Below are 25,592 nucleotides of genomic sequence, written 5' to 3' on the forward strand. Positions count from 1 at the left end.
ACAGTGAACTTTAATTTCTAATTTCTTAGTTTTAGTCATTGCTGAGAAAAATCGATATCGCTACAGCCAAATTATCAAGGCGTCGCCTTAAAAAAGGCAGGTCGCTGTAGCCCTGACTTCAGTGCGACCCATAAGGATCTATTGCACTAGAGTATCATCCCCAACCCAATACTGGTCATAAATTGAACGATATGGATGGGGTTGGTGCCACTAATTTCCTCTGTGGATGAGTAGTCGTGGCGACCAAGGTGCCTGTTCCTGCTCTGTAGTAGAGCAGGACAGTCGAGGAGAAGGTGAATAGGTGTCTCATCCTCCTCCTCACAGAATCTGCAAGTCGTTAATATGCTACAAATACCCATTCTGTTTAGGTGTTTATTGAGCTTGCAGTGCCCAGTTAGACTTCTAGTAAGGATTCTTAATTGGTTTCTACCCAAGGTGAGCACTTTCTTGTTGAAGCCAGGAATTAGTGCCTTGGAGTGTTCAAGGCCAAGGGTCTCAGCCCATTTCTTCCTGCTTAGTCTTTGACCCCATTCCTTGAGCACTTGCTTTGTGGTACTGGGAGGTATACCACACTCCACAGACCGGTTCTGGGCCATATATCAGTCTCTCGGCCTCAAGCCTAGCCGGTTCATCGGCGGTTTCATTGCCGGGGACGTTACTGTGGCCCGGGACCCATACTAGGCGGATGTTGTTATTCCTTCCCAGCATGTTTAACGTCTCAATGCATTCCAGAACCAATTTGGACGAGACTTCTGAGGTAGTCAGTGCTTTAAGTGCAGCTTGACTATCGGAGAAGATACAAAAAATCTTATTAACTGGGGCCATCTCTAGTCTTTTTAGTGAACAACCGAGGATAGCGAAGACCTCAGCCTGAAACACGGTCGCAAACTTCCCCAAACAGGCGTATTTGCCTTTTGGTGGCCTGCCTCCGTAGAATCCGGCTCCCGCACGCGGTTGTCTTTCCTTGATCCATCCAAACTATATCAGCTATCGCTAAGACGGACATCGATTGGCATTTTTCTTTCCCAGTCCTCCCTGGAAGGTATAAAAACCTGGTATCTGATGGCATGGCCATTACAGGTGATTCACTGAAATCACTGAGAGACTGTTCCAGCTGTCGAAATGGGGTGGAGACTGGAGGTCTTGCGGCCTGCCCGCCGTCCTGGCCCTGAGAGCCACCTTTTTGGCCTCCATCTGAACAAGTACGTTACGTACTCTGCGCAAAATGAAGTGTTGGAAACAAAATATATTTTGATTCAGATTAATAAAAGTCAATTTTCATGATTTTTTTTGTTTCAAATTATCAATATACCAGACCGACCACCTGGGTACACCCATGCCCCCAATAGGATGTAGCCCCACGCGAAACTATAATACAATGGTTAAATTACGCGATACTTAATGATAAACGTAACTGGCTAATTCTGGCGGGTTATCGTTAATGTTTAGTTAACAAATTCCAAAATAATAACCTAATCTAGTTGTGGTATAAGGCGATTAGTGTTCTCGACCAAAAAAAAATTTACGAGAGTACTGTCTCGCCACTTTACTCAGTAGACTTGCGTAAAAATGCATTAGTGTGGAACTGCTCTTGAAGCGCTGCTCACATACCCTGCGGCACAGTGCTGGCACTCACATTGTCATGTGTGGCCCTTGGTCAGTAAAGTGTGACGACCGCTGCTCTACAAGCAGTGATTAGTTGATATAAAAACTATAGTTAGTATTAAAATGTGCCAAACATTAAATTTCCTTAAACGTACCGCGTACATTAAAGTAATGTTAATTACGGACTTTAAAACTGTTAAGAAGACGTAGAAAAGACCGTATTAAAGTTTGTGGACCGTAGCGTAGTATAAAAGTCCCACGTAGACAACATTATCTGTTATGTTGACCCAGTTACAAGATTTACAACTTTTCCAACAAAATAACGCTGGTGTATTATATTGGTCGTTTGCACATTTCATGGTGTTGCTATCCTTGTACGAGTTACTGTGAATACTGAATAGTAGTCGTTAGTCTAAAGAATTGAATGATTTAGTACTGAGTTCGAAAAATTGTATCGTTAGGTATGTTTTTCATTAAAAAGATAACATCGACGAATTAAATCGCCCATGGACACTCGCAGATAAGATAAAAATAACTAACCTCACAGTTTTTGGTACTGGCAGCTTACCAATATCAATCGACTTCCTGACTTGCTCTTTTTGGCGGGAAGAGGAAGGCGCCTTTTTTGAATAACAATTTGCAAAAAATTATATTTATAGTTTTTATACATTAAAAGTAAGTTAAAAGTAGATAATATGCAGGACGAGAGCGACGGAGATGATCCTAACTATAAATCTTCGTCATCGAAGAAAAGGAAAATAATTGAAAACTCAGGCGATAAGTACAAACCCTTTCTTAAACCTTCATATTCAAGAAAATATCCTGACAATAATTACAACGGAGATTTTATTGTATTTGTCGAACATTGTAATAAGGATACAAAAATAGGAAACATGAACCCCCTTAGCCTTTCGAAAATTTTCAAAAACGCAAAAGGAGTTTATGAAAGAGCTAGAATAAGCGCCCGCAAAATAAAAATAACTTTCAAACAAGCGGCATTAGCTAATGATTTCCTCAATGCATCATTTATTCAAGAAAACAATCTAAGAGCATATATCCCAGCAGCCTCTGTGGAAAGGGTTGGGGTAGTTAGGTACATTCCTAAGGAAATTAGTAATAGGGATTTGTTTGAAAAAATAAGTAGCGATATTGACATAATTGGTATACGTAGATTTATGAAAAAAGAAAATAATACATTTGTTCCGTTAAATACTATTACTGTTACTTTTTCTGGCACTGTATTACCACAATGCATTTTCTTAGATGGATGGAGATATAAGGTTCATAATTATATACCTCCAGTTTTACAATGTTTTAAATGCTTACTTTTCAATCACTCTGCAAAATATTGTTTTAATGAACAAGCATGTTCTAAATGTGCAGAGAATCATTCTTATAAAGAATGCACATCAGAAGTTTTAAAATGTAAAAACTGTGGAGGTAATCACCTAGCTATTTCTAAGGAGTGCCCAATTAAGGCTTCTAAAATTAAGAAAAACATATCTTTGAGAGTTAATAATTCTACTTATGCAGACATAACAAATAATTTAACATCTTTCCCACCTCTTACAAAAGCTAATCCTCAAAATGTTAAAATTGTTCCAGAAAAGATATCAGCCCAGGACATTATTAATAATCAAAAAATTTTAGAAGCCATAATAAGCACTATTGTAAGTATAGGAAATTCTAATGAGATTAAGACTACAACACATATTAAAGAAACATTCATTAAAAACTTTAATAAGTAATGGATAGTATTAATATTGTACAGCATAACATCCAGAGTTTAAATAATAAAAAACCTTTACTTCAATCACTCTTAATAGATAAAGAAATAGATATAGCTTTATTAAATGAAACATGGCTTAAAACTTCAAGTCCTCGGGTTCATTTCCCTGGGTATAATTTCATTTATAAAAATGCTACAAATGAACACGGAGGAGTGGCAATAATTATTAGGAATTCTATAAAGTATGTGCAGCATCCGACTCCAAATTATCAAGATATACAGACTATTGCCATAACCATAGAAACAGGTATAGGTTCCATTACAATCCTTTGCATTTACAGTCCACCTAGAAACAAAATTAATAAAACAAAATTAAAAAGAATAATTAATAATCTTCCTAAACCTATTATCATATCGGGTGATTGTAACGCCCATCACATAGCTTTTGGTTGTACAATAAATAATACAAGAGGACGAGACTTGTATGAAGTTATAGATGAATATAATTTATGTATTTTAAATACAGGTTGTGCTACTACAGTAGGCAGACCAAACAATAACACTTCTGCAATTGATGTTACACTAGTGAGTCCAGAGTTGGCTCCCTATTGTGAATGGCATGTCGGTGACGATCCGTTGGGAAGTTATCACTTTCCAACTTTTACAAAACTTAATACTTCTCCTATGCAATATGACATAAATAAAAATGTAAATAAGTATTTATTCAAAAAAGCTAACTGGGATAAGTTCTTTAATATGTCAAAAGATCTATTTCAAGATTTTGAATATAATTTACAAAATCCTTTAGAAAGTTATAATCATTTCTGTGATCTACTAAACACTTTAAGAGATGAATGTGTTCCAAAAATTATAATAACTAATTCATCTAAAAAATTTAAAAAAAAGGTACCTGCTCCGTGGTGGAATGATATTTGTGATAGGGCTGTAAAGGATTGTAGAGAAGCTTTGGAAAAATATAGAAGTAATTTAAGTATGGAAAATTATATAAATTATAAGAGATTAGATGCACTCAAAAAAAGGATTATAAAAGAGGAAAAGAGAAAAAGTTGGCAAAATTTATGCTCTACATTTAATAGATACACCCCAGTCACGAATATTTGGAATTTTATCAAAAAATATAAGCGTGTAGGTTCTAGCATACATAGTAAATGTGATAGTTTTGTACCAGAATTTTTAGACAAATTTACAAATGATGAAGAATGTGAAAGTTCATTAGAAGATATATTTAAAAGTAATAATGATAGTGAATATTTCAACTTCTTTATGAAAGATTTTAGCTGGGATGAATTTTATAGTTCCTTAATGTCAAGAAGAGATTCTACTCCTGGACTGGATAATTTTCCATATTTAATGATTAAAAACTTACACAAAAATGCACAAGCAGTTCTTCTTAATATCTACAATCACCTATGGTCCAAACAAGTTATTCCCGACGAGTGGAAAACTCAGTGTGTTTTGCCCATTCTGAAAAAAGATAAGCCAATCCATGATCATAATTCTTACCGTCCAATATCACTCACTTCATGCATTGGAAAAGTTTTTGAAAATATGATAAAAGTTAGGTTAGACTATTTTACAGAAACTAATTCAATATTACCAGATTTTCAGTTAGGTTTCCGTAAAGGAAAAAGTACAGTTGATGGCTTTGTTTCATTTATAAATGATATTAAGAATTCTATAATGGCTCATTCAAATGCAATTTGTGTATTTTTAGATGTGCAAGGTGCATATGATAATGTTAATTTGTCTGTACTTATTAAGGTTTTAAGTGAATTGGGGATTCCTGGTAGGTTTTTAAATTGGATATATAGATTCTTAAATCACCGTCTTGTCTATGTGAAATTTAATGATATACTACATGGTCCAAAATTTGCACATAAAGGCTTAATGCAAGGAGCGATATTGTCTCCAATCCTGTATAATTTATATACATCACAAATTTGTAAATATGTAAAAGTATTAGGTGTTAATGTTCTACAATATGCTGATGATATAGTTATCTATTGTATTAATCGTCTACTACGCTCGGCCAATTGTAATATTAATTTAGCTCTTAAGCAACTGTTAAATTATTATAATAACAAACTAAAACTAAATATTAATTCTTCAAAAAGCTCAGTTATGACTTTTGGTAAAAGTCAATGTAATGTTCAAGTTAAATGTAATAATGAAATCATCTCACTAGTAAATGAACATAAATTTCTAGGTATAGTTTTAGATAACAAACTTAAATTTAATGTACATATAGATTATATATGTAATAAAGCTTACAAGCGACTCAATATATTGAGATGTTTAGCAGGAGTTTTTTGGGGTGCTGATCCAAAAATTCTCTCAATGTTGTATAAAAGTTTAGTTAGGAGCCACTTTGACTATAGTTGCTTAGCATATATTAACGCTAGCGCTAGTCTTCTAAAAAAGTTAGATATCATTCAAAATCAAGCACTGCGCATTATAACTGGTGCGATGAAATCCACCCCTATAAACTCAATGGAAGTTGAAACTTATATTCCTCCTTTATTCTTGAGACGACTCATGTTAGCTAAGAAATACTTTGTTAAGATGATTGCAATTAAGTCCTCACTTCCTGTAAGAAAACTTAAAGTATCTGAGGAAATAACAAGTTTATTAGATTCTTCTGTAATAACATCACAAATTATTTCTACAAGGATTTTGCCACAGATGCCGACTTTGTTACAGTTGGTTTTAAATATGACAAATGACATTTATTCTAGTGATCTATGGCCAATTTATGACAACTTTGAAGGTTCTCTAGAGAAAAAATATTTGGTAACAACTGGAGACATCTATGGTAAGACCGACTTTCTCAGTTTTATAGAAAAGAAAACAGACTTTTACAAAATCTATACAGATGGGTCGAAAACTATAGATGAGGTTAAATCGGCTTATTATGATGAATTTCTGGATGTTACCAAATGTTTTATAATCAGTAATATGTGTTCTATCTACACAGCCGAATGTTATGCTGTTTATATGGCATTACAATATATAAAAACTTTGTCATATGTAAATAATTTTCTTATAATATCAGATAGTAAAAGTGTGTTAGTAGCTCTAGATAATAGTAATTTAAGTTTCAAAAGTAATTATTTAATTTTTAAGATCAAAAACATTCTACATGAATTAGTCAGTAATAACATTAATATTGAATTTCTATGGGTTCCCTCCCACAGAGGAATTGCTGGAAATGAGAGGGCGGATACAGCCTCTAGAGGACCACCAGATGAGGATCATAAGGACATCATAAAAGTGCCATTTACAGACCTCTTTTTGACTGTCAAAGATGAAATGTTTGAGCTATGGAAAAGAATCTGGAATATAGTAAAGGTTAATAAGGGTAAATGGTACAGTGACATAAAGAAAGATTTTTCAATCCCATGGTATTACACTGTACAGTTTGAATCAAGAAAATTCACATCAGTAATAACAAGGATGAGATTTGGACATTGCTTGGTCCCCTCCCACCTCCATAAATTAAGAATTTTAGATGATGCAAAATGCCCCAAATGCTTAGAAAATGATGCTGACCTCAAACATATAATCTTTGATTGCAAAGCACTAGGTCTGGACAGAATTTTACTCTGCTCTGAAATAGATAAAATTTGTAAAGATGAAGATATAAGTGTACCCCGCCGCCCAGAAGATTTACTGTCTAATTACAATTTCTTCAAATGTTTATACCGTTATATATGCTCAACGATGGAAAAAGTTTAAAAATAATTGTAAATAGGTACCGTAGTGTTTTGTTTTTTTTTTTTTTTTGTAAATAGTGCTTAGTGTGAACATTGGTGAGAGCCTGTGGTGAGAACCAACATAGAAGAAAGACATTCCTTTTTTTTAATTTTAATCTGTTGTATTTTGTATTATTATTGTATTTTTTTTGGAGCAAAGGACTCGTTTCCAGCTCCCAATAAATAAAAAAAAAAAAAAAAAAAAAATCGACTTCCTTTGTGTGAATGCTAGACGGAGGCCATCTTGAAATCAGTTTCCGAGTACACAAATAATACTTAAAATTATTGTACTTGCTAAATTAAATAAGGGTTAAAGATTGACACAGGAGGTATAAATTTTAATATTTATTTTACAAATATTAAAATACATATTTAATAAATGTATTTATAACCACGAATTGCAAAAAGTTCTTCAATAAATCGAATCAGCTGTTAGCCGTCAATCGATGTCAACAATGAACAAATTACATAATTTTGTTTAGAAAAACAGTGACTATAAATTTTTGTGTGTGTTTAAATTGTTTGTTGCCTTCTACAGAAAATCAGTAAATCTAGAAGTGTAATAAACACGAAAAAAATACCAAGAATTACGAGTGATTGTGACCAGTGAACATTTTGTAGAATGTAGCCAATGAATGTAGTCCAATATTTTAGAGATAATGGATCGAAATAATAGTTTTATAGAGTGTTCTGGATTTTATTTTATACATAATTTCGATTCTGGAAATTTAGGACATGTGGAACAGGTGCAAACTGATTTAATAGGTAAGTATCAAACAGTTTATTTTTATGAATCAACAGAAAGTACAAAGTCATTATTCTAGCTTCCAGAAAACGCTTTTACCAAATAAAATAATTTAATGACTTAATTTCTAGTACACAATACAAAAATTAAGTTAAATATTTTATAGATTACCATAATATATCATGTTATATTTTTTCATTTTCACTAGCTCCATCGGTGAATGTGAAGACCAATTCACCTGAAACTCCTGACTATGAATTCAATTTATGGACACGTCCCGACTGCGCTGGCACAGAGTTTGAAAATGGAAACCGGACATGGTTCTACTTTGGGATTCAAGCTGCAGAACCTAATGTTCTGGTAACCGTTTGCCTATAAACTTAAATAAAAAAGCTTGCTTAATTTTTTTTATAAATAACATTAAAATATTTTTAGGTGCGGCTAAATCTAATAAATCTTAACAAACAAGGCAAAATGTACAATCAAGGAATGGCCCCTGTTACCAGAACATTACCTGGAAAACCACAATGGGAGAGGATAAGAGATAGACCTGTTCATTCGGTAATGTTTTACTTAGTTTAACTAAGTCATTTAAGGTAGCAATGCACTCTGGGTAGCCTACAGAAGCTATATTTAAAGTTATGTTTATGATAATATTATATGGGTGGTCACTGGTCATGCACCCACAAAGCTATTTCTTTCTTGAGAGGCCCAGCTGCCTAGTGTATTGGGGGCAGTAAGATCATATTTTAAATCATACTTCTCAAACCAAAGTGATTACTGATTATATTATTTACAAAGTAGAATTTCAATACATTAATTTTATAATTTCAGACTGATGATAACACATTCACTCTGAGCTTCAAGTACCGTACTGCAGAAAACCCAAAGGCAACAACATTTTTTGCCTTTACATATCCATACTCTTATGCTGAGTTGCAAATTGCACTAAATGCTATAGATGAGAAAATGCTCCCCTCACCATTGCAACCAGCCCCTGATGACATTTACTACTGTAGAGAAAATCTTATATATTCCCTTGAAGGTAACCTCTATTTTGTTTCAAATATGTGATATCTTAATTTCTTACAAAAAGTATTTAAAATATTTATTTTTTTGCGTTTCAATATGCTAGCAATTGACATGATATGATTTGTTACAGGAAGAAGAGTTGATTTACTGACAATATCATCACACCATGGAATCACAACAGAACGGGAAACTAGATTGAAAAATTTGTTTCCAGACAATAAAGACAGACCATTTAGGTTTCAAAATAAAAAAGTAATTTTTTTTTATTTAATTTTTCTACTGCTGGTTAACAAAATTAAAAACTAAAAAATTAACACCATGAATACTTTTAAAGATGGTAATATTATTCCAGGTCGTCTTCATATCAGCAAGAGTTCACCCAGGGGAGACTCCATCAAGTTTCGTGTTCAATGGTTTTCTCAATTTACTTCTCACAAAGAATGACCCCATAGCAATACAACTGCGCAAGCTCTATGTGTTCAAAATGGTTCCATTTTTAAATCCTGATGGTGTTGCCAGAGGACACTATAGAACGGACACTAGGGGTGTGAACTTAAATAGAGTTTACTTAAATCCCTCCCTTACGTTGCATCCCTCGGTTTATGCGGCTAGAGCTCTAATCAGGTAAAATTCATTTAATTATTGCATATTCATAAAAAATATGAATTGGTTTTTTATGTATATTGCTTTTTTATGTGAACACCGTTATCCTTGAAACCATCAAATGAGCCCATCAAAATGAACAACTTTTTCTATGAGAAAAATCCTGGGAACTCAAAAAAACTTTTTTTTATGAAATAAGCAAACGAGTAAACGAGTCACCTGATGGAACACAACTTCCGTCGCCCATGGACACTCGCAGCATCAGAAGAGCTGCAGGTGCGTTGCCGGCCTTTTAAGGGGTAATAGGGGAGGGTACGGAAGGAAATAGGGGAGGGTAGGGAAAGGAAAAGGGTAGGGGATTGGGCCTCTGGTAAACTCACTCACTCGGCGAAACACAGCGGAAGCGCTGTTTCACGCCGGTTTTCTGTGAGGACGTGGTATTTCTCCGGTCGAGCCGGCCCATTCGTGCCGAAGCATGGCTCTCCCACGTCAAAAAACCTGTCTTCATACCAATACAAATGGCCGATCCAGGCATCCGTATGGGTATGAAGATGGCATTATTTTTTTTGAGTTCCCAGTGTTGTTCTCATAGAAAAAGTTGTTCATTTTGACGGGCTCATTTGATGGTTTCAAGGATAATAGTGTTTACACACACTGTATACATGAAAAAAGCAGTTCATATTTTTATTACTTCCTTTATTACTTAATCTTATGTTTGTGTTTGTTTCTTCAAGGTATCATCATTTTGGTTTCGAAAAGGAAGATGAAATAATTGAAGACACCTTGACCTCTCGAAGCCTTACTTCTATTAATACAGAGGTAAGACATTAACTTTAAATACATTAGTTTCCTAGACCAATACTGCTCATCGAACGAAAAAATCTCTAAAAGCAAAACTAATATATCAATCAGCCACAGCCCACAACACTAATTAATCTATGTTGTCTTTCTATTTTGTTGTGTTCATATAATGCGAATCTCGCGATGTGGATGTTTTGCCGAATAATAAACATTTGTATATTTTTTTATTTCACGACAGAGGCAGCACCAGCATATTAAACAAAAAGTTTTGTTTGACGACGTTTCTGTCAATATTCTAATATTATGATGTGTACAGTGCTCCCAAAGTGATAACGCGCATAGATATTTTCGTAATTTTTCGGCAACGGTCGTATTCGGTATTTACCGAGGGTCGGAAGACGTCGCTGCAAGCGCTGTTTTAAACTTAACTTTTTTAATAAAACCGGCCAAGTGTGAGTTGGACTCGCCCATGAAGGGTTCCGCATCAGCAATGAGGTTTATTTCTATGAAATTAAAAGGTTTTTGATATTTTTTTATATTTCAGTTGATTTAATGAAAGTTAAATTAAGGTTTACTATTTATGACGTATAAAAAAACTACTTGCTAGATCTCGTTCAAACCAATTTTCTTTGGTAGTTTTATAGTAATGTACATCATATATTTTTTTGGAATTATCATGCCCCTAATTTAGAAGTTAGAGGGGGGGACACACATTTTACCACTTTGGAAGAGTCTCTCGCAAACTATTCAGGTTAGAAAAAAATAATGTTAGAAATCCCAATATGATTTTTGAAGACCTCTTATAGTTTCGGAGAAAAGTGGCTGGGACATACGGACGGACAGACAGACATGACGAATCTATAAGAGTTCCGTTTTTTGTTATTTGGCTACGGAACCCTAAAAACAGCGCTTTGCAGCGACGTAGAGGCGCCTGACGTTGCCATGGTAAAGCCGCGATGGCTTCCCGGTGAGTTATAGCACTTATTAGTTTTGTCCACACTGTGCCTTTTTCTGTTCGTCAAGGGTAATGCATTATAGCGCAGTCAACAGCGAACGTGAGGCATGCCCGTTATTGCGACAATTAGCGAAGATTTCCATGCGCATTATTATTTTGGGAGTACTGTACAACGTTTTGGTCGATTTATTTTCTGTGTGCGTGCTAGAAGCGCCCTCCGCTTCGACTTCGATTCGCTATTATCTATGTTGGTATTTGAGCGGAACATAATATACAAAAATCATACTAAAAACTACTTTCTTACAGAATGTAGATACAAAGAAAAAGAAAGGTCAGAGTGATAGCTCCAAAAACGATGTTTATAACAAGAGGTTTATCAAAACTACCAGCAAAGCATCCGGCACACCTAAGTCGCTGTCGTTCAATAAAGATTCTAAGTTAGTGGGTGAAGACACTTCTTTAGAGGAGCAGGTAATATTATGTTTTGTCAGTATTCCACAACCTGTTCTTATTTTAAAAATGTTTTGGTGTCTCAACTCTCTTTATAGTAGTATTCTACTCTTTGACATGTTTATCCAAATTATAATAATTAAAAGATAAAAGTTTATGCTTCAGTAGGTAGCGCTAATAACATCGATAGCTCGCGTTAATCACGAATTAAGCCTAAGCTCACTCTAGTTAAAGTTATCTGGTTAATTAAATGCGGATGGCTTTTATACATTTTTAGGGTTCCGTATTTATACTAGGTAACTACCTAGTATAACTACCTAGTATAACCTAGTAAAAACCCTAAAAATTTATAAAAGCCATGCACATGCCTACTGAAATGAACATTTTTTAAATTCAAAGTCCTATCACACTATTCATTAAAACTATTTTTATACAATATTAGAATAATCATTTAGAAAATAAAAACTTTTATGTATCACACTCGCATCTGACAAGCCAATTGGTACCTCTAAGTTTAGACTTAACCACCATCGGCCATGACCGGTTTAGACCTTAAACGCGTCATGGCCGATGGTGGTTAAACTCTGGAGCGCACTACATAATTAAGGCGTCGCCTTGATAATTTGGTTGTAGCGATATCGATTTTTCTCAGCAATGACTAAAGCTAAGAAATTAAAGTTTATTGTCAGTATTCATCATGTCTTTGTCTTTATCTTTTATTGCCCATAGCATAACACGATTGGTCAACTTTTATAACACAGAATAATCAATCAAAAAGACCTCTATAAAAAAAGGGATCCTATATACATTGGTTCAAGCATGACACTTTAATTTGCCCGTAGCTTATATGAAATGTATTTATGGCTTTTAAATTACGCGACAAAAACCATTTTGTCGCTTACGCCCTTTCCATTTTTTCAGAAGCCGGGCTGTCCTCTCATAGAAAACAAGCAATCTAAAACATATTATCCAACACGGTTTTTTACTTTAACGCGGCGTCACCTTAAACACAATCTCTAGGTGCAGTTAGATAGAAAATATTAATTTTAAAACTTTGCAGGTATATGATCTGAAGCTTCAAGAGATGTCAGCACAAACTAGCGACACCAACGCTCAATCAGTGGAACCGTCGCTATTGGACGAAAATGTACTACGGACATGTTTGGGTACCAACATCCATCTCAGCACGAGCGAGGAACTTAACTTTTCCGGCAAAAATCCCCTAAAACCCGTAAGGGAAACGTTGAAAAATAGTATAAGCCTTCTTATGGAGTCGAGTACGTAAGTAACAACAGTATAGTGTATATAAAGTAATTAGGCGGGTCCACACCAAGCGAGTCGCCGCGGCCGAGGCCCGCCTCGCGCGGCATGCGCCGTACGCTCGTCGCTTGGTGTGGACGTTGCTCGCCCGAGGCGGGCGCATGCTCACGCTCGGGCGAGCGCGCGCGCGGCCGAGCCGAGCGGTGTCGGTTTTTTGAAATGCTCAAAGGTGCCTCGGTCGTTTGCCTCCCGCAATGTGGACGTCACATGTTTTGTTTTGTGCCGCGGTCAAAAATGAATCAGAGTCGACAACTAATAAGCTTATACGCAGCAAATGTATAGCTTTGGGATGCCAGGGATCCCAATTACACTAACAGAGGGATGAGAGAAGATTCTTGGAGAAAAATCAGCCGCAAAATGAATATTCCTTTTAAGGATCTAAAAAAATGGAGTCTTTGTTAGGATCATACAAACGAGATTCTCCTATTTTTTATAGTTGTGTATAGCAAAATAAAAGCATAAGCTGCCACGGCTGTGCGTACGTGCGGCGCCATCGTGTCTTTGTGAGCAATGGCTCGGGCTGTTCGAGCGAGGCAACCTTGCTGTGTACGTACGCCTCGCCCTCGGCGAGCATGCCTCGCCCGCGGCTGCTCGCTAGCCGCGCGCGGCGGGTCTCGCCCGAGGCGGCTTGCTTGATGTGGACCCGCCTATTAGCGAACGATGATAGGGGTCATCCACATATGACATACTACATCGCAGTGTAAAGATTCATGCTAAATATGATAGTACATAATATTGAATAGGGACCTAAAGCCTAAAAAGTACAGAAAAGGATATAATAGAACATAATTACATTTAAAGTATATAGTTCAAATAGCAATATTTTTCTTCATTAGGTGCTGATGTAATTAAATGTATCTCAGCAAGCTAGCACCGTGTTAAAAAAAAACTTTTTTTAGCGAATCAAATGATTCAAAGCCCGAGGGAGGCAGCAGTGTGCGTATGGGTTGGTGCCGCGACTGCCGGTCGCATATGCCCGTGAGTATCATTCATAAGCCAAAAAATCGATAATTATGTGAATTTTGTGTACAGGGGAATTTTTTTTTTTGTTTATACGATTACGAAGCTTCGTTTATACAATTTTCATACAAGTATTATTAACTGTCCGTGACGTGTCGCGTTACGTGGCTCTACTGCTATATTGATCTGAAAAATAATTTTGTAATTTTAGGTCCGATCTGAAACTCCCGTGTACCATACAATAGAAGAGTACAGAGAACATCAACGACAACAAATTGACGAGCAAGAGGGAAAGGTAATCATTTACGTAATTACTTAATCAGAGGCCGACAGATCACGTCTAAGTCTCGAAAGCAGCGGGGCGGAGCGGCGGCCCGGCGCGTGGCAATGTCCACCGCGTGCCGCTCGGTTTTCGGGGCCTGTCCATATAAATCTTTACATTGTCACGCGCTGCGCCGCTCCTGCCTCGCTACCCGCTAGTTTTGATACTGAAGCCTGAGGGTTTTTTAAGTTCACAACAAATAGCATTTGTTTGTCACAACAATTGACACGACAGACTATATTGCTACTTATCCGCCTGGTGGCAGTTGCGTACTAGGTAGGTAGGGAGGTATCGGAAAATTCTTACTGATAGGTCTTAAAAATACGAGTCTACCAGGCATCTCTTCGTGTAAGTCGAGTTGCCTCTCAGCGGCAATATAGAATATTGATAATAGCGTATTTTTAAGAGATAAAACTGACTTCAAAATTATTAGCAATTAAAAATTAAAATTCCCTATCTCAAAAACTACAAAACCAAATTTGATGAAACTTGCAGTATTCCAAAGTTGAACGATACCGAGAACAACAAAAAAAGAATCACTTAAATCGGACTTGTAGTTCCGGAGATATGCGAACACCAACATAAAAACATAAATAGAGACACATTTGTTCAGATGCTGATATAGACCTACTTGTTTGAAGTCGGTTTAAAATCTTCATTGCTCTGATAAGATATTTCGTGTGTAGGTGCACGACGCGGCGCGGCCGCCGCACGGCGACAACGTGTACTTCTGCACCAACTGTTACAGGAGGTACATCGTCACACAGCCCACAGAGACAACTGTAATTATTCATACTACTTACTACTTGTAGCTCTAGTCACGTGAGACCAAAATGTGATACACGGACAATGATTTTAGAAAGATCCATATTCCGTATTACAGACATTATAATTTGGCAATGTTTATTCCTTTTCTGTCAAGCCACTTTTCTTGTGTATCAAGACACTTTATATCTTTTGCTGAATATCACTAAATGGTCTCACCATAACTTAACATGGTTTTGAAATAATTATGTAAAGTTCATATAAAGATTAGGAAGTTTGGCCCGATATATTTTTTGTCATGACATTTCTACTTTGATAGTACTTAATTTGGTGTATAGGTATCTTAACCTTATTTGGAAGGCAAATAATATTATTATGTTGTTTTATTTCATAATATGAACCAACATTGTATTATAAATTTCATATTTATGGTTCCAGGAAAAGCCTGCGAAACCTTCGAGTGCAAAAATGGAGCCTTCGAGTGGTAGTGCGGGAGACTCAGTCGACAATGCGCCAGAATCCAAGAGCATAAAACCAGCAACAAAGATCCCAAAGAAGAAAATGGCGGCGATCACGCCGCGACCACGTGACGTGGTGAAAGAGACTGAGGAGGACTCCGGCTTGTTCCTCTACATTGACTTACACGGACACGCCTCGAAAAAAGGTCAGCGTAATAGAATCCTATATGTATATTATAATAGTATATAATCAAGTACATGTCGCGTTACGCGTGGCGATAAATCAAGCCATTTTGAGGTTATGTTCGCTTACTTGTTTTTGTGTGTTGTGTCAACTAACCAGAAATGTTGACAATGTGACAGGAGTTATTATTTTGTAAGGATTTAATCGTTCTAAACAATAAAAATGATTACCTCCTTACTTATTAAAATAGTAACATCGAAGAAATCAAAGACCTTTAAAGAAGAAATTGATTCCTAGGCAGTTGACGGACCTTCGTCATATTTTGATCGAGTTGTGTCAATTCAATGTAAGCCGTGATCTGTCGGTTATAGTGCGCGTGGAACTAGTTGGCCGCATAAAGTTAATATACCTAGCATATATCTATAGAACAGAGAAACAAAGGCCTGAGCAAGAGTGATGTCACTATTAGTACCACTGCGTGGTAAAAAGAGACGTGTGATACAATATGACAGCAGCACTCTTTTTTTGACGACCAGTCGGCACGTGCAGCACGTTGACAATTTAATCTCATAGAAGTCGTGTTCAATCATGCTTGTGTAAGTGTGTACGTACACATATTTTTACACACAGATGAATCTAATTTCGGTTACGTTTGACAGCTCGAGATTGATGCTCTATTCCGCTAGGTATATGAACTTTATGGTTGGCCGCGCCTTAGGTATGTGAGCGGTGGGACGGAGAGGCGGGGGCGCTTGATTTTGACAGTTCTGGCTTGGCTGGTAGACAAAACGCACAAGTGATTGCAATAGCAAGATGAGTCCGCCGATAAAAAGATAATCTAAGGAAATAATATTCAAAGTGCGTACGTTTTTTAAAAGCGGAAAGCCGATGTCAATAGTTTAGAATATAAAACTGATCAATTGTCTTTAATTTATTATTTTCAATAATTATTTATTGAATAATTATTGTTCGCGATATCTCGAGATTGGTGGTCGCTGTCTAATCTCATGTGCGTTGCGAGCAGCAAGCAACCCGCCCGCTCACCCCTGTGGCCTGTCCCTACCTAAGGCGCGGCCAACTAGTTCCGCGCGCACTATAGGTTTGACATAAAGGTATTTAATTATAAAGCAATGAGTTTCTAAAATACTAGAGAAGCAATGTCTTACAAAAGATTCTCAGAAATGCGTAACCACTTTTTGTTCAAAAGACAATGTCAAGTCATATATTCGTTATGTCATTATGTATTATTAGTATTAATCATATGGCAACGCGTTGCTACCGTAAACTTCCAATCTAGTTACGTTAGTAACATAGAATATCATTGTTATAAAGATAATAATATTAAAAAGATAAAACCGACTTCAAGTTGCACGTAATTAAGAATTAAAATTCCCTATCTGAAAAACAACTGAATCGATTTTGATGAAACTTGCAGTATTCCCTAATTTGAACGATACCTAGTACAATAAAAAAAGAATCACTTAAATCGGACTTGTAGTTCCGGAGATATGCGTGCACAAACATAAAAAACATACATACATACGCTTTTGAAATTTGGCACATTTGTTCAGCAGCTGCTATAGATTAAAATATACAAAAACTGGACAGTTCTGGAAATATTACATACATATCCGTGCGAGTTTCTTACGCCGGTTCTTCTCGCCGGGTTAGTTCCCGAACCGGTGGTAGTTCAACGTTCTGAAAATATTTGATTCAAATTTATTCAGAAATAAAACAATTTTTATTTATTTTATTTATATACGTGTCGAATTGATAACCTATGTATCTCGCCGATTAAAATCGGTGCGGTAGAGGAGAGGGGGGCTAGTTCTAACAGATTTCAAATATTGTCATTTATCTTCTTAATTTGAAAACTTTTTTATATGGCCTGCATATACTAAGCTAAAAATTCATCTAAATTACTTGGATTCAAAGGGAGACGCATTTTTTAAAAAAAGTCAGCGGTTAAAACTTGCCCCGTTTCGGGGGCAAATATTAACAGTGACGGGATAAGTATTAACGCTAACAAAACTTGTTACAATTTCATTTAACCATGGAAGTAAAAAACAAAACAATATTGAAATGATAATTTATTTATTTTTTGACATACAAATGTTAAATAACAATAAAAACTTCTCTCAAATAATATACATTTCCTTTTCTGTCATCCACCCTGAGCTGCTATGGATTTTAGTGGACCGCCTGCAAAAAATTTGAATCTGATCCTCGGAAATATGAACATTGTTGGTATGGTGTTGCCGATAGCGTAAGGATCTGTACCGATGCTGCCAGAGTGATCCACGTACCTCTTTCGGCAGATGTGGCAGCTCCAACAGGCTTGTAATACCAAATATTAACGGGTTAATACTTACCCCAGTCCTATTGTTAAAACTAGCCCCCGAGGACCTTTTTGGATATAACTAATTATTTAAAAAAAATTATACGTATATTCAATCAAATAACACGGAAATGTAATTAAGAACTAAATAACCATTAATTATATAAAATCTGCAATCGCAAAACCAATTACTTAAAGCATGTATCAAAAAATTCGAGACGTAAAAATGTTCGCTTACCTGTATTTTTGCACCGATGTACAATAACTTCATAACGCGGCGGCCGGTGGGAAACTCAACTGTCGCAAATCGTTCACCGACGTTGCCCGAACTTATAACATTGAACGTCTTGCCGTGTCGTCATTTAATTTAGTACTAGCTGTTTGACCGAGCTTTGCTCGGTATTCGATAAAACACCAATAAAATGACATTTTCTAAAAATGATTTGTAGCTAGATCGATTTATCGCCCCCGAAACCCCCTATATACTTAATTTCATAAAAATCGTTGAAGCCGATTCCGAGATTCCAATTATATATATATTTATATACAAGAATTGCTCGTTTAAAGATATAAGATATAGTTATAGACTTGTTAATACTTACCCCTGTTAAATGTAGCCCTCCCTACCTACACTCCACCTGCAACCTAAACTCGCACTTGGCCGCCCCCCCTTATCAAAGCTATATATAGGTACGCCCACAAGTGCATAATGCATAGTATACACACAGTTTCAATATTTTTTATTGTGCTATGCATCCATAATATATCAATCAATCAAGTATGCTTCCAGGTATATTCATGTACGGCAACCACTTCTCTGACGCGGAGCGGTGCGTGGAGTGTATGCTGCTGCCGCGCATGATGTCGCTCAACTCCCTCCACTTTCACTTCTCCTCCTGCAACTTCACCGAGAGGAACATGTACCTCAAGTGAGTGAGTCGTTTCATCCGTAATGATACGAGTTGAATGAGAAATTAAAAATTAATAATAATTATCTTCGTAACTAATGAAAATCAAGGGGCGTAAAATGTCATCACCTTAAAACATCACATTCAATATATTTTTGAATCACAAACACAGAACGAGATTCATCATTTTTTAAATAACAGACTTATCAATTCTTAACACCTTGGATATGCTCAATCTTAAAGCCATTTCTTTTGAGACAAATAGCATTTATTTTAATTAATTTTTAATGGCATGTATTTAAATCAATATCTGTATATTCCCTTTTCTCGTTCAAAATATTTGAAAGTTTCACCAAAAATACTGACTTGCACACTAATTATGCACCCTAAATAATGCGAATTCAGCATACTATGTAAAGTTGTTTGCGAAACTGTTTTACTGAACAAATAACTATTATTAAAATAGTATATCTAACAATTCCTTAGTTCAACAAATATACTACAACTTTTTAAAGAAAAACCATCACCTAAATTACTTTTAGGAACATCATTTATTCTAAATAAAACCCAATTTAATCTGTTATGTTCATGTAATTAAGAACACATAAACATCATCAAGAGCTAACTTAACATGGACTAAACTTTGGCACAGTGAATGGTAACTCAGTTTATAAACAATAATAATAAACAATCGGCAAAGAGCGAGTCGGATTCGCGCACAAAGGGTTCGGCTCCTCCGGGTTAGGAATTGCACTCTAGGGGTTGACAAGCTAGAGCTACTAAAGAAAAAAAAAAGAAAAAAACAACTGGCTTCAATTATTATGAGTCGACGGAGTCCCGCTACGCGGGGCTCCTACTTCTGGGTGGTTCACAAACTGGGTGGCTAACCTAACCCAATCAAGTCGTATTGGGCCAACATTGCTATTAATTATTTAAGAATCATTAATAAATTTATTAACCCATACAATTACATTTTGATAATTTTTCTTAATTTTTATCAAGAAACCTTGAATTATATAGTTTTGGAATGATAAAATCTTTCACATAATATCTCATCATAATTACCAAAAATCTTTGTCGCTAACACAGAAATAGATCAATATATGTGGTCGCTAAAGAGTAAAGAGCGAGCGCAAAGGAGTGAGTGCGGCGTTAGATGAGGAGGCCCCAACATGTTTTTCAGTAAAACCCCAGAATAGATAATAGTACAAGTAGTAAAACAGAGAAACAAAAAGAAAATAAAGTTAGGTTAAAAATATTTTAGTTGCACTTGTCAATTTATAGACTTGTTTTGATAATAGAAATTGATTTTATTGTGGTGCACCTTTCGATATCGTTTTTAGAAATTCCGTTGTAAGATTGTCCAATTTAGAGTGCAAGTTAGTATTTTTGATAAACAATTTAAATTTTAGTTATACAAATAATATATCCGATGTATTTTTGGTGTGAATTCGGTTATAAAGGTCGTCTCGTTTTGTATGATGTTTAAGTTTTTATTGAAGGACATGTTCAGTTAATCAATTGTTTTTTTTGATCAGCATTAGTTTTTCTGGTATGCATTCAGTTAATTAGCGGAGTTAGGGTAGTGTGCTGAAAAACTATTCTGATGTGCATTTAATAATATCCCATTATTTATTATTATTAGTTCACCCTGATCGGTGACCTGCAGGCTGATTATGTGTCAGGCGAACACAATGCAAGAGGCGTTTGATAGCCGATATTGTACTATCGAAGAAATTGAATCATAGGCAGATGGCGGACCTACGGCATTTGGTTTCATTTGAATTCAATATTAGCCGTGATCTGACAGCTGGGTTTGACATTACGCAACCACATTACGTAGATCTGCTATATCTGCCTATAAATTATCTTCTCTAATAGTACAATGTTGCATTGTTGCTAGATACATAATAGTCCTACATAATTATTCATTTTGTAGAGACCGGCGAGACGGCATGTCGCGCGAGGGCAGCGGGCGCGTGGCGGTGCTGAAGGCGACGGGTCTGGTGCGGTCGTACACGCTCGAGTGTAACTACAACACTGGCCGGCTCGTCAACGCCCTCCCGCCGCCCGTGCGCGACGCCCCGCCCCCCGCGCCCGCCACGCCCCCCGCTCCGCCCACACCGCCCAAATACACGCCGCACATATTCGAAGAGGTAAACCCATTCAAGGTGGGCGCACGCCAAGTGATTTAAGTAGGAGTTTCATAGTGTAGTAGTAGTATAATATTATATTCTAATAAGTACATAGATATATTTCTTAATAATGTAGTGTAAGAAGTAAAGCAATATGATTTCGTAGTACCCAACTGGGTATAAAATTATAAATATAAATAAATATTTACTTGTGAACGTTACAACCACATTACAACGTTTACGTTTATGAAACTATAGAAACAATATTTATATGTAGTACATTATACATATCTCGATTAACATTTCCAATTACTCAATTATTTTTGTATTATTGTAAGTTTTTTGCCTTTAAAGTCTATCGCATCGCATTTATTAATTATTACATCCTAAGCTCATTAGAAATAAACACCTTATTACTTTTAATAAGGTTTGTCAGATCTCAAGTGTAAAATCAAAGGAAAAAAGCGACTTTGTTTTATAATATTATTAAACAAAGTCGCTTTTTTCCCTTATGTCCCTTTGTTCCCTTTAATCTTTGAAACTACGCAATGGATTTTGATGCTGTTTTCTTTAATAGATAGAGTGATTCAAGAGGAAGGTTTTTAAGTATAATAACATTCATTAAATAGTGCAGAAATACTGTTATTGTTGGGGTTTCTGATGTGATGTTGTAAATAATTACATTTTTTCCGCTTAAATTGCAAACGCAGGCTGAACCCTACGAGACTTAGGCTGCCTTCACATAAGTCGCGAGTAGTGCGGCAGCCGCGCGACTTCTATACTAAAACGAGCCGTGCGGCAGCCGTCTGCCGTCGTTTTAGCGCACTACTCGCGACTTAATGTGAAGGCAGTCTTATCAAAATAATGTACTAAGTATTGTATGCAATGACAAGGTCTACAGAAAACTCCGCGACGGTATATGTCTATTGTCTATCTCTTATGGATACCCCACAATAACAGTTTAATGTCATTTACTTTTGTCGACAAATGATGGCTAATTTTCGAAGCGATTTTAACCAATTCGGCATTAATCCTTATTCAATTAAACACTTTAAATACATTGTTGATTTAATATAGATCTATCATCTATATGGCCCTTTACAGCATATGATTTAAATGAATATTTTCGAAGATATTTAAAAATTGCGAGACGTAGCTTTTACGGCGGTAACCGACCAATGCGGCCACGGGTAGTAATAAAGAATATAAATCAAAACTGCTGAATCGATTTTAATCATTTTTTCAGTGGCTAAATATTTTATACTCGTGCGAAGCTGGAGCGGGTCGCTAGTGTATAATAATTGGCTATAATATAAAGTAAAATAAGGGTGTAACTTTACTGAAAAGATGGCCAAAGCCATAAAAAAGCCTGCCTTTTTTGTACTATCAGAGAAGTTGATTCCTAGGCAGATGGGGGACCTACGTATTTTGGCGACAGATCACAATTAACATTGAATTGACATGATCCGACCAAATGACTTTGGTCTGTCAACTGCCTAGGAATCAACTTCCTCGATGGTACATTTTCATTAAACTCCAGAAAAAAATATAAGCTTAGAAAAATAAATTTAAAAACTGTAAAGTATAAGTGAAACACTGTAATCAATCTCAAACCTCATATTACGTCGCAGGTGGGTCGATCCCTGGGCGCGTCTATACTCGACGTGACGGGCCATCACCCCAACTCGCGCGTGCCGTGCTCCGAGCACCGCAGCCTCGCCGCCGTGCGCGACTGGCTGCGCGCGCACGCCCGCCCGCGCCCGCCGGTAACTATACCTAGCGTGCGTGCACGCACTGGCGTACTCGCACTGTGCTAGCGTGCACGAGTGTTACCGTGCTCACACATTGTATACTCTGATTTTTGCTAAAGTAACAGCCAGATATTACTGCCCCTATTAATGGACAAAGGAGATTTGATTGTATTTTGTATTATTATAGATCAGAGTACGGTATGTGTGCACTGAGCACGTGCGAACGCGAATAAGCAATAACGTATTTATTCTCACACATTTTGGTAGTTTACACAAGATAACGCACAGGCATGCCAACATACACTTTAAACACTTGTTTTTATTTACAACACAATAATAATAAATAACAAGCTTTGTAAGCTTGTTATTTATAATTGAAATGAAATAAAATATTATTTTTGTTTCGAAGTTTATTTTAATTTCCCTTTTAATTTTTTTATTTTATGCATGCAACATTTCGCACTGTACACAACAATATAATTTTAACAATGTAACTGTTTCTTTTTTTTTTGTTTTGTTTTGTTTGAATGGTAACACGAGTCTTTAATTTTCAGTGCTAAACAACCTAAAACTTCTAAATCTCCAGCCCCTTACTAAATTCTTTGGGTAAGAATTATATTTGAGTGAAATGTGTCGTCCCTAATAAATTAATCCCTCCTTCTCGAGATTACTAAAAAATAAAGTGCAAAGATACCCCTAAAATTTGCCGGGATTCCGACGGCGGCGTATATTCAGCGTAAACTTTTCAGCTTACCGCGTCTCGACTGCGACCCAAGACCACGTCACCGTCGCGGCCCCCGCTTTTCACCCGCTCCAAGGTCGCCACCGAAGAGAGGAAGGAGAATGCGTACGCCGGCGCCAAGAGCGACTCGGAGCGGCGCCGCAGCCCGCCCGTGCTGGCGCAGCGCTCCGGCCACGAGGCCAACAACATGAAGTTCGCCAAGAGGAACGAGCCCGTCAAGACATCAGCCCGCATCAGGTACCTGGCCGAGAACGAGCCCAAGCCGAAGACGCTCAGCACCAAGCGAAAGAACATCCTGGCGATTCGCAAACCGAATCCGACGAAGGCGCAGATCGGCGGCGTCAAGACCAAAGCGAGCCGGCGGTCCATCGACGACGACGGTCCGCGCACGTCGGCCATCCCGAGCAAGCTGAGCAAGCGCAGCTTCGCGCGCTCCGTGCGGGCCGGGACGCGCGCGCGCCCGGTCCCCTCGTCCTCGTCCTCGGAGGTGGGCGGCTGGGAGGAGGTGGCGGGCGGCACGGTGCTGGGCACCGCCGACGCCGCGTCCGCCCCCCGCCGCCGCCCCTACCCCGCCCACTCCCCCTCGCGCCTCAAGAAGATCCGACTGAAGAATGTGTTGTAGCGCACACCCCGCGCACGACCCGCCGCAGCTGCTCGAATGTGTGCCGAATGACTAGCATTAATTTATAAATCTTTGGTACCCAATTGAATCTTTACACTGTTCCTGACTTTTGAATGTGTCTATACTTTTTCCGTAATGAACATCTTAAATCGGGATTTTCAATCGAATGTGTTCTAATAAATAGTAATGTATAACTAGATTATGGAGTCTGCAGGTACGCGTAACGCGTTACCTATACCACGTTAATTTTTTGAAAAAAATTTCAAGTAGCTAGGTATTCGAAAGAACCATATTTAGTCTGTTTTTACTTAGTATCTAGGTATTTAGTAGTAATATAGTTGGGACTATAATATTATTATGCTAAATGTTGATGGTACCTACTTACTATGTGTATTTTTACTCATCTTAATTTACTTTAACCAAATTGGTTTATATTTATTTGTCTGAGCGAGACTGACTGTAAAATAATTTATTTCATTTAAGTAAAATTCGTACATTTTCATTTAAAATTTAAATAGTAGGTAAGTACATGTATCATTTTATTTTATTAGTTTTTTTGGAAAACAAGACTGTAGCAAAAACATAATAATATTATATAGGTATTCTCTTTTGTTTGACTGAAGAGACTTTAATCCTGAGAGATACTTATTTATTTAGTAATCTTGTTCTATTTATTAAAATTCAGAATTACTTTTTGAACTTATTATACTTACTTACTTGTATTTAAAAGCAAAAGTTGTCAGCATTCTCTCCATCCAAATTATGTTGTTATTGTGTATTAATTTAAGACAAATGAGCAAAATTAATGTTACATAATATTATGTTTTATATTGTACAGTCACAAGACCCATAGCAGACAACAAAATTTTGCTATTATTTGTGTAATTATGTTCGTGAGTTGTAAATGTAACGTGCTATTTTTTACTTGATAAATTTGTAAAGTAATATAATAAATAATAATATAGGCATAATAAACTTAATCTAGGCAAACTTGTCTTATCACAAATTATTTTCTAGCTTTGGTGGAAGTGATAGGGTACTTTTCATGTGCAATAAATATAATAATAATATTTTACTTTACTTTAGAATGCTGTAATTGGATGACAAGACGTGTTTTATTAAAATTAGTTCTATTGGTGGTCAAAAGAGTATGAATTTGAACTAGTATAACTGTGACTAGTAATTTGTGCAAATGAAAATCATAGTCAAATTATATTGTATAATAGATAATACTTAAATTAACATTTTTACTATAGAAAGCCTGTTTAAATGCATAGTATTTATCTGAAATAATATTAATATATTATCAGCAAGTCTTTTTTTATACTATCCCTAAAGTCTAAACTATATTGCATGGGTAATGTAAAACAAGTGGTATTATTACCACTGTCTTA

At 36.5% G+C, this 25,592-nt stretch overlaps 2 protein-coding genes across 2 annotated transcripts; both read left to right on the forward strand.

Moving 5' to 3' along the window:
* The first annotated feature begins 2,232 nt into the window (after window positions 1–2,232).
* On the forward strand, window positions 2,233–3,528 carry LOC121727283. Its single transcript, XM_042115016.1, has one exon. The coding sequence runs from the start codon at window positions 2,301–2,303 to the stop codon at window positions 3,351–3,353; it is 1,053 nt and encodes a 350-aa protein (XP_041970950.1). The 5' UTR covers window positions 2,233–2,300; the 3' UTR covers window positions 3,354–3,528.
* A 3,968-nt stretch (window positions 3,529–7,496) lies between these two features.
* LOC121727281 (cytosolic carboxypeptidase-like protein 5) lies at window positions 7,497–24,667 on the forward strand. Its single transcript, XM_042115014.1, has 17 exons — window positions 7,497–7,872; window positions 8,061–8,212; window positions 8,288–8,413; window positions 8,687–8,897; window positions 9,015–9,136; window positions 9,237–9,508; window positions 10,222–10,306; window positions 11,550–11,714; window positions 12,754–12,974; window positions 13,913–13,991; window positions 14,185–14,268; window positions 14,982–15,077; window positions 15,499–15,724; window positions 18,831–18,969; window positions 20,888–21,104; window positions 22,715–22,849; window positions 23,584–24,667. Exons 1-17 carry the CDS (start codon window positions 7,767–7,769, stop codon window positions 24,196–24,198), a joined length of 3,051 nt encoding a protein of 1,016 aa, XP_041970948.1. The 5' UTR covers window positions 7,497–7,766; the 3' UTR covers window positions 24,199–24,667.
* Window positions 24,668–25,592: the final 925 nt, after the last annotated feature.

The sequence above is a fragment of the Aricia agestis genome, chromosome 5, assembly GCF_905147365.1.
Source record: "Aricia agestis chromosome 5, ilAriAges1.1, whole genome shotgun sequence".
Classification (NCBI taxonomy): Eukaryota; Metazoa; Arthropoda; class Insecta; order Lepidoptera; family Lycaenidae; genus Aricia; species Aricia agestis.

Coding starts and splice junctions, on each gene's coding strand:
- LOC121727283 (XM_042115016.1), top strand. CDS start 2,301: ATGCAGGACGAGAGCGACGGAGATGATCCTAACTATAAATCTTCGTCA.
- LOC121727281 (XM_042115014.1), top strand. CDS start 7,767: ATGGATCGAAATAATAGTTTTATAGAGTGTTCTGGATTTTATTTTATA. Junction 8,213..8,287: donor CTGCAGAACCTAATGTTCTG/GTAACCGTTTGC, acceptor AAATATTTTTAG/GTGCGGCTAAATCTAATAAA. Junction 21,105..22,714: donor CGCCGCACATATTCGAAGAG/GTAAACCCATTC, acceptor ATTACGTCGCAG/GTGGGTCGATCCCTGGGCGC.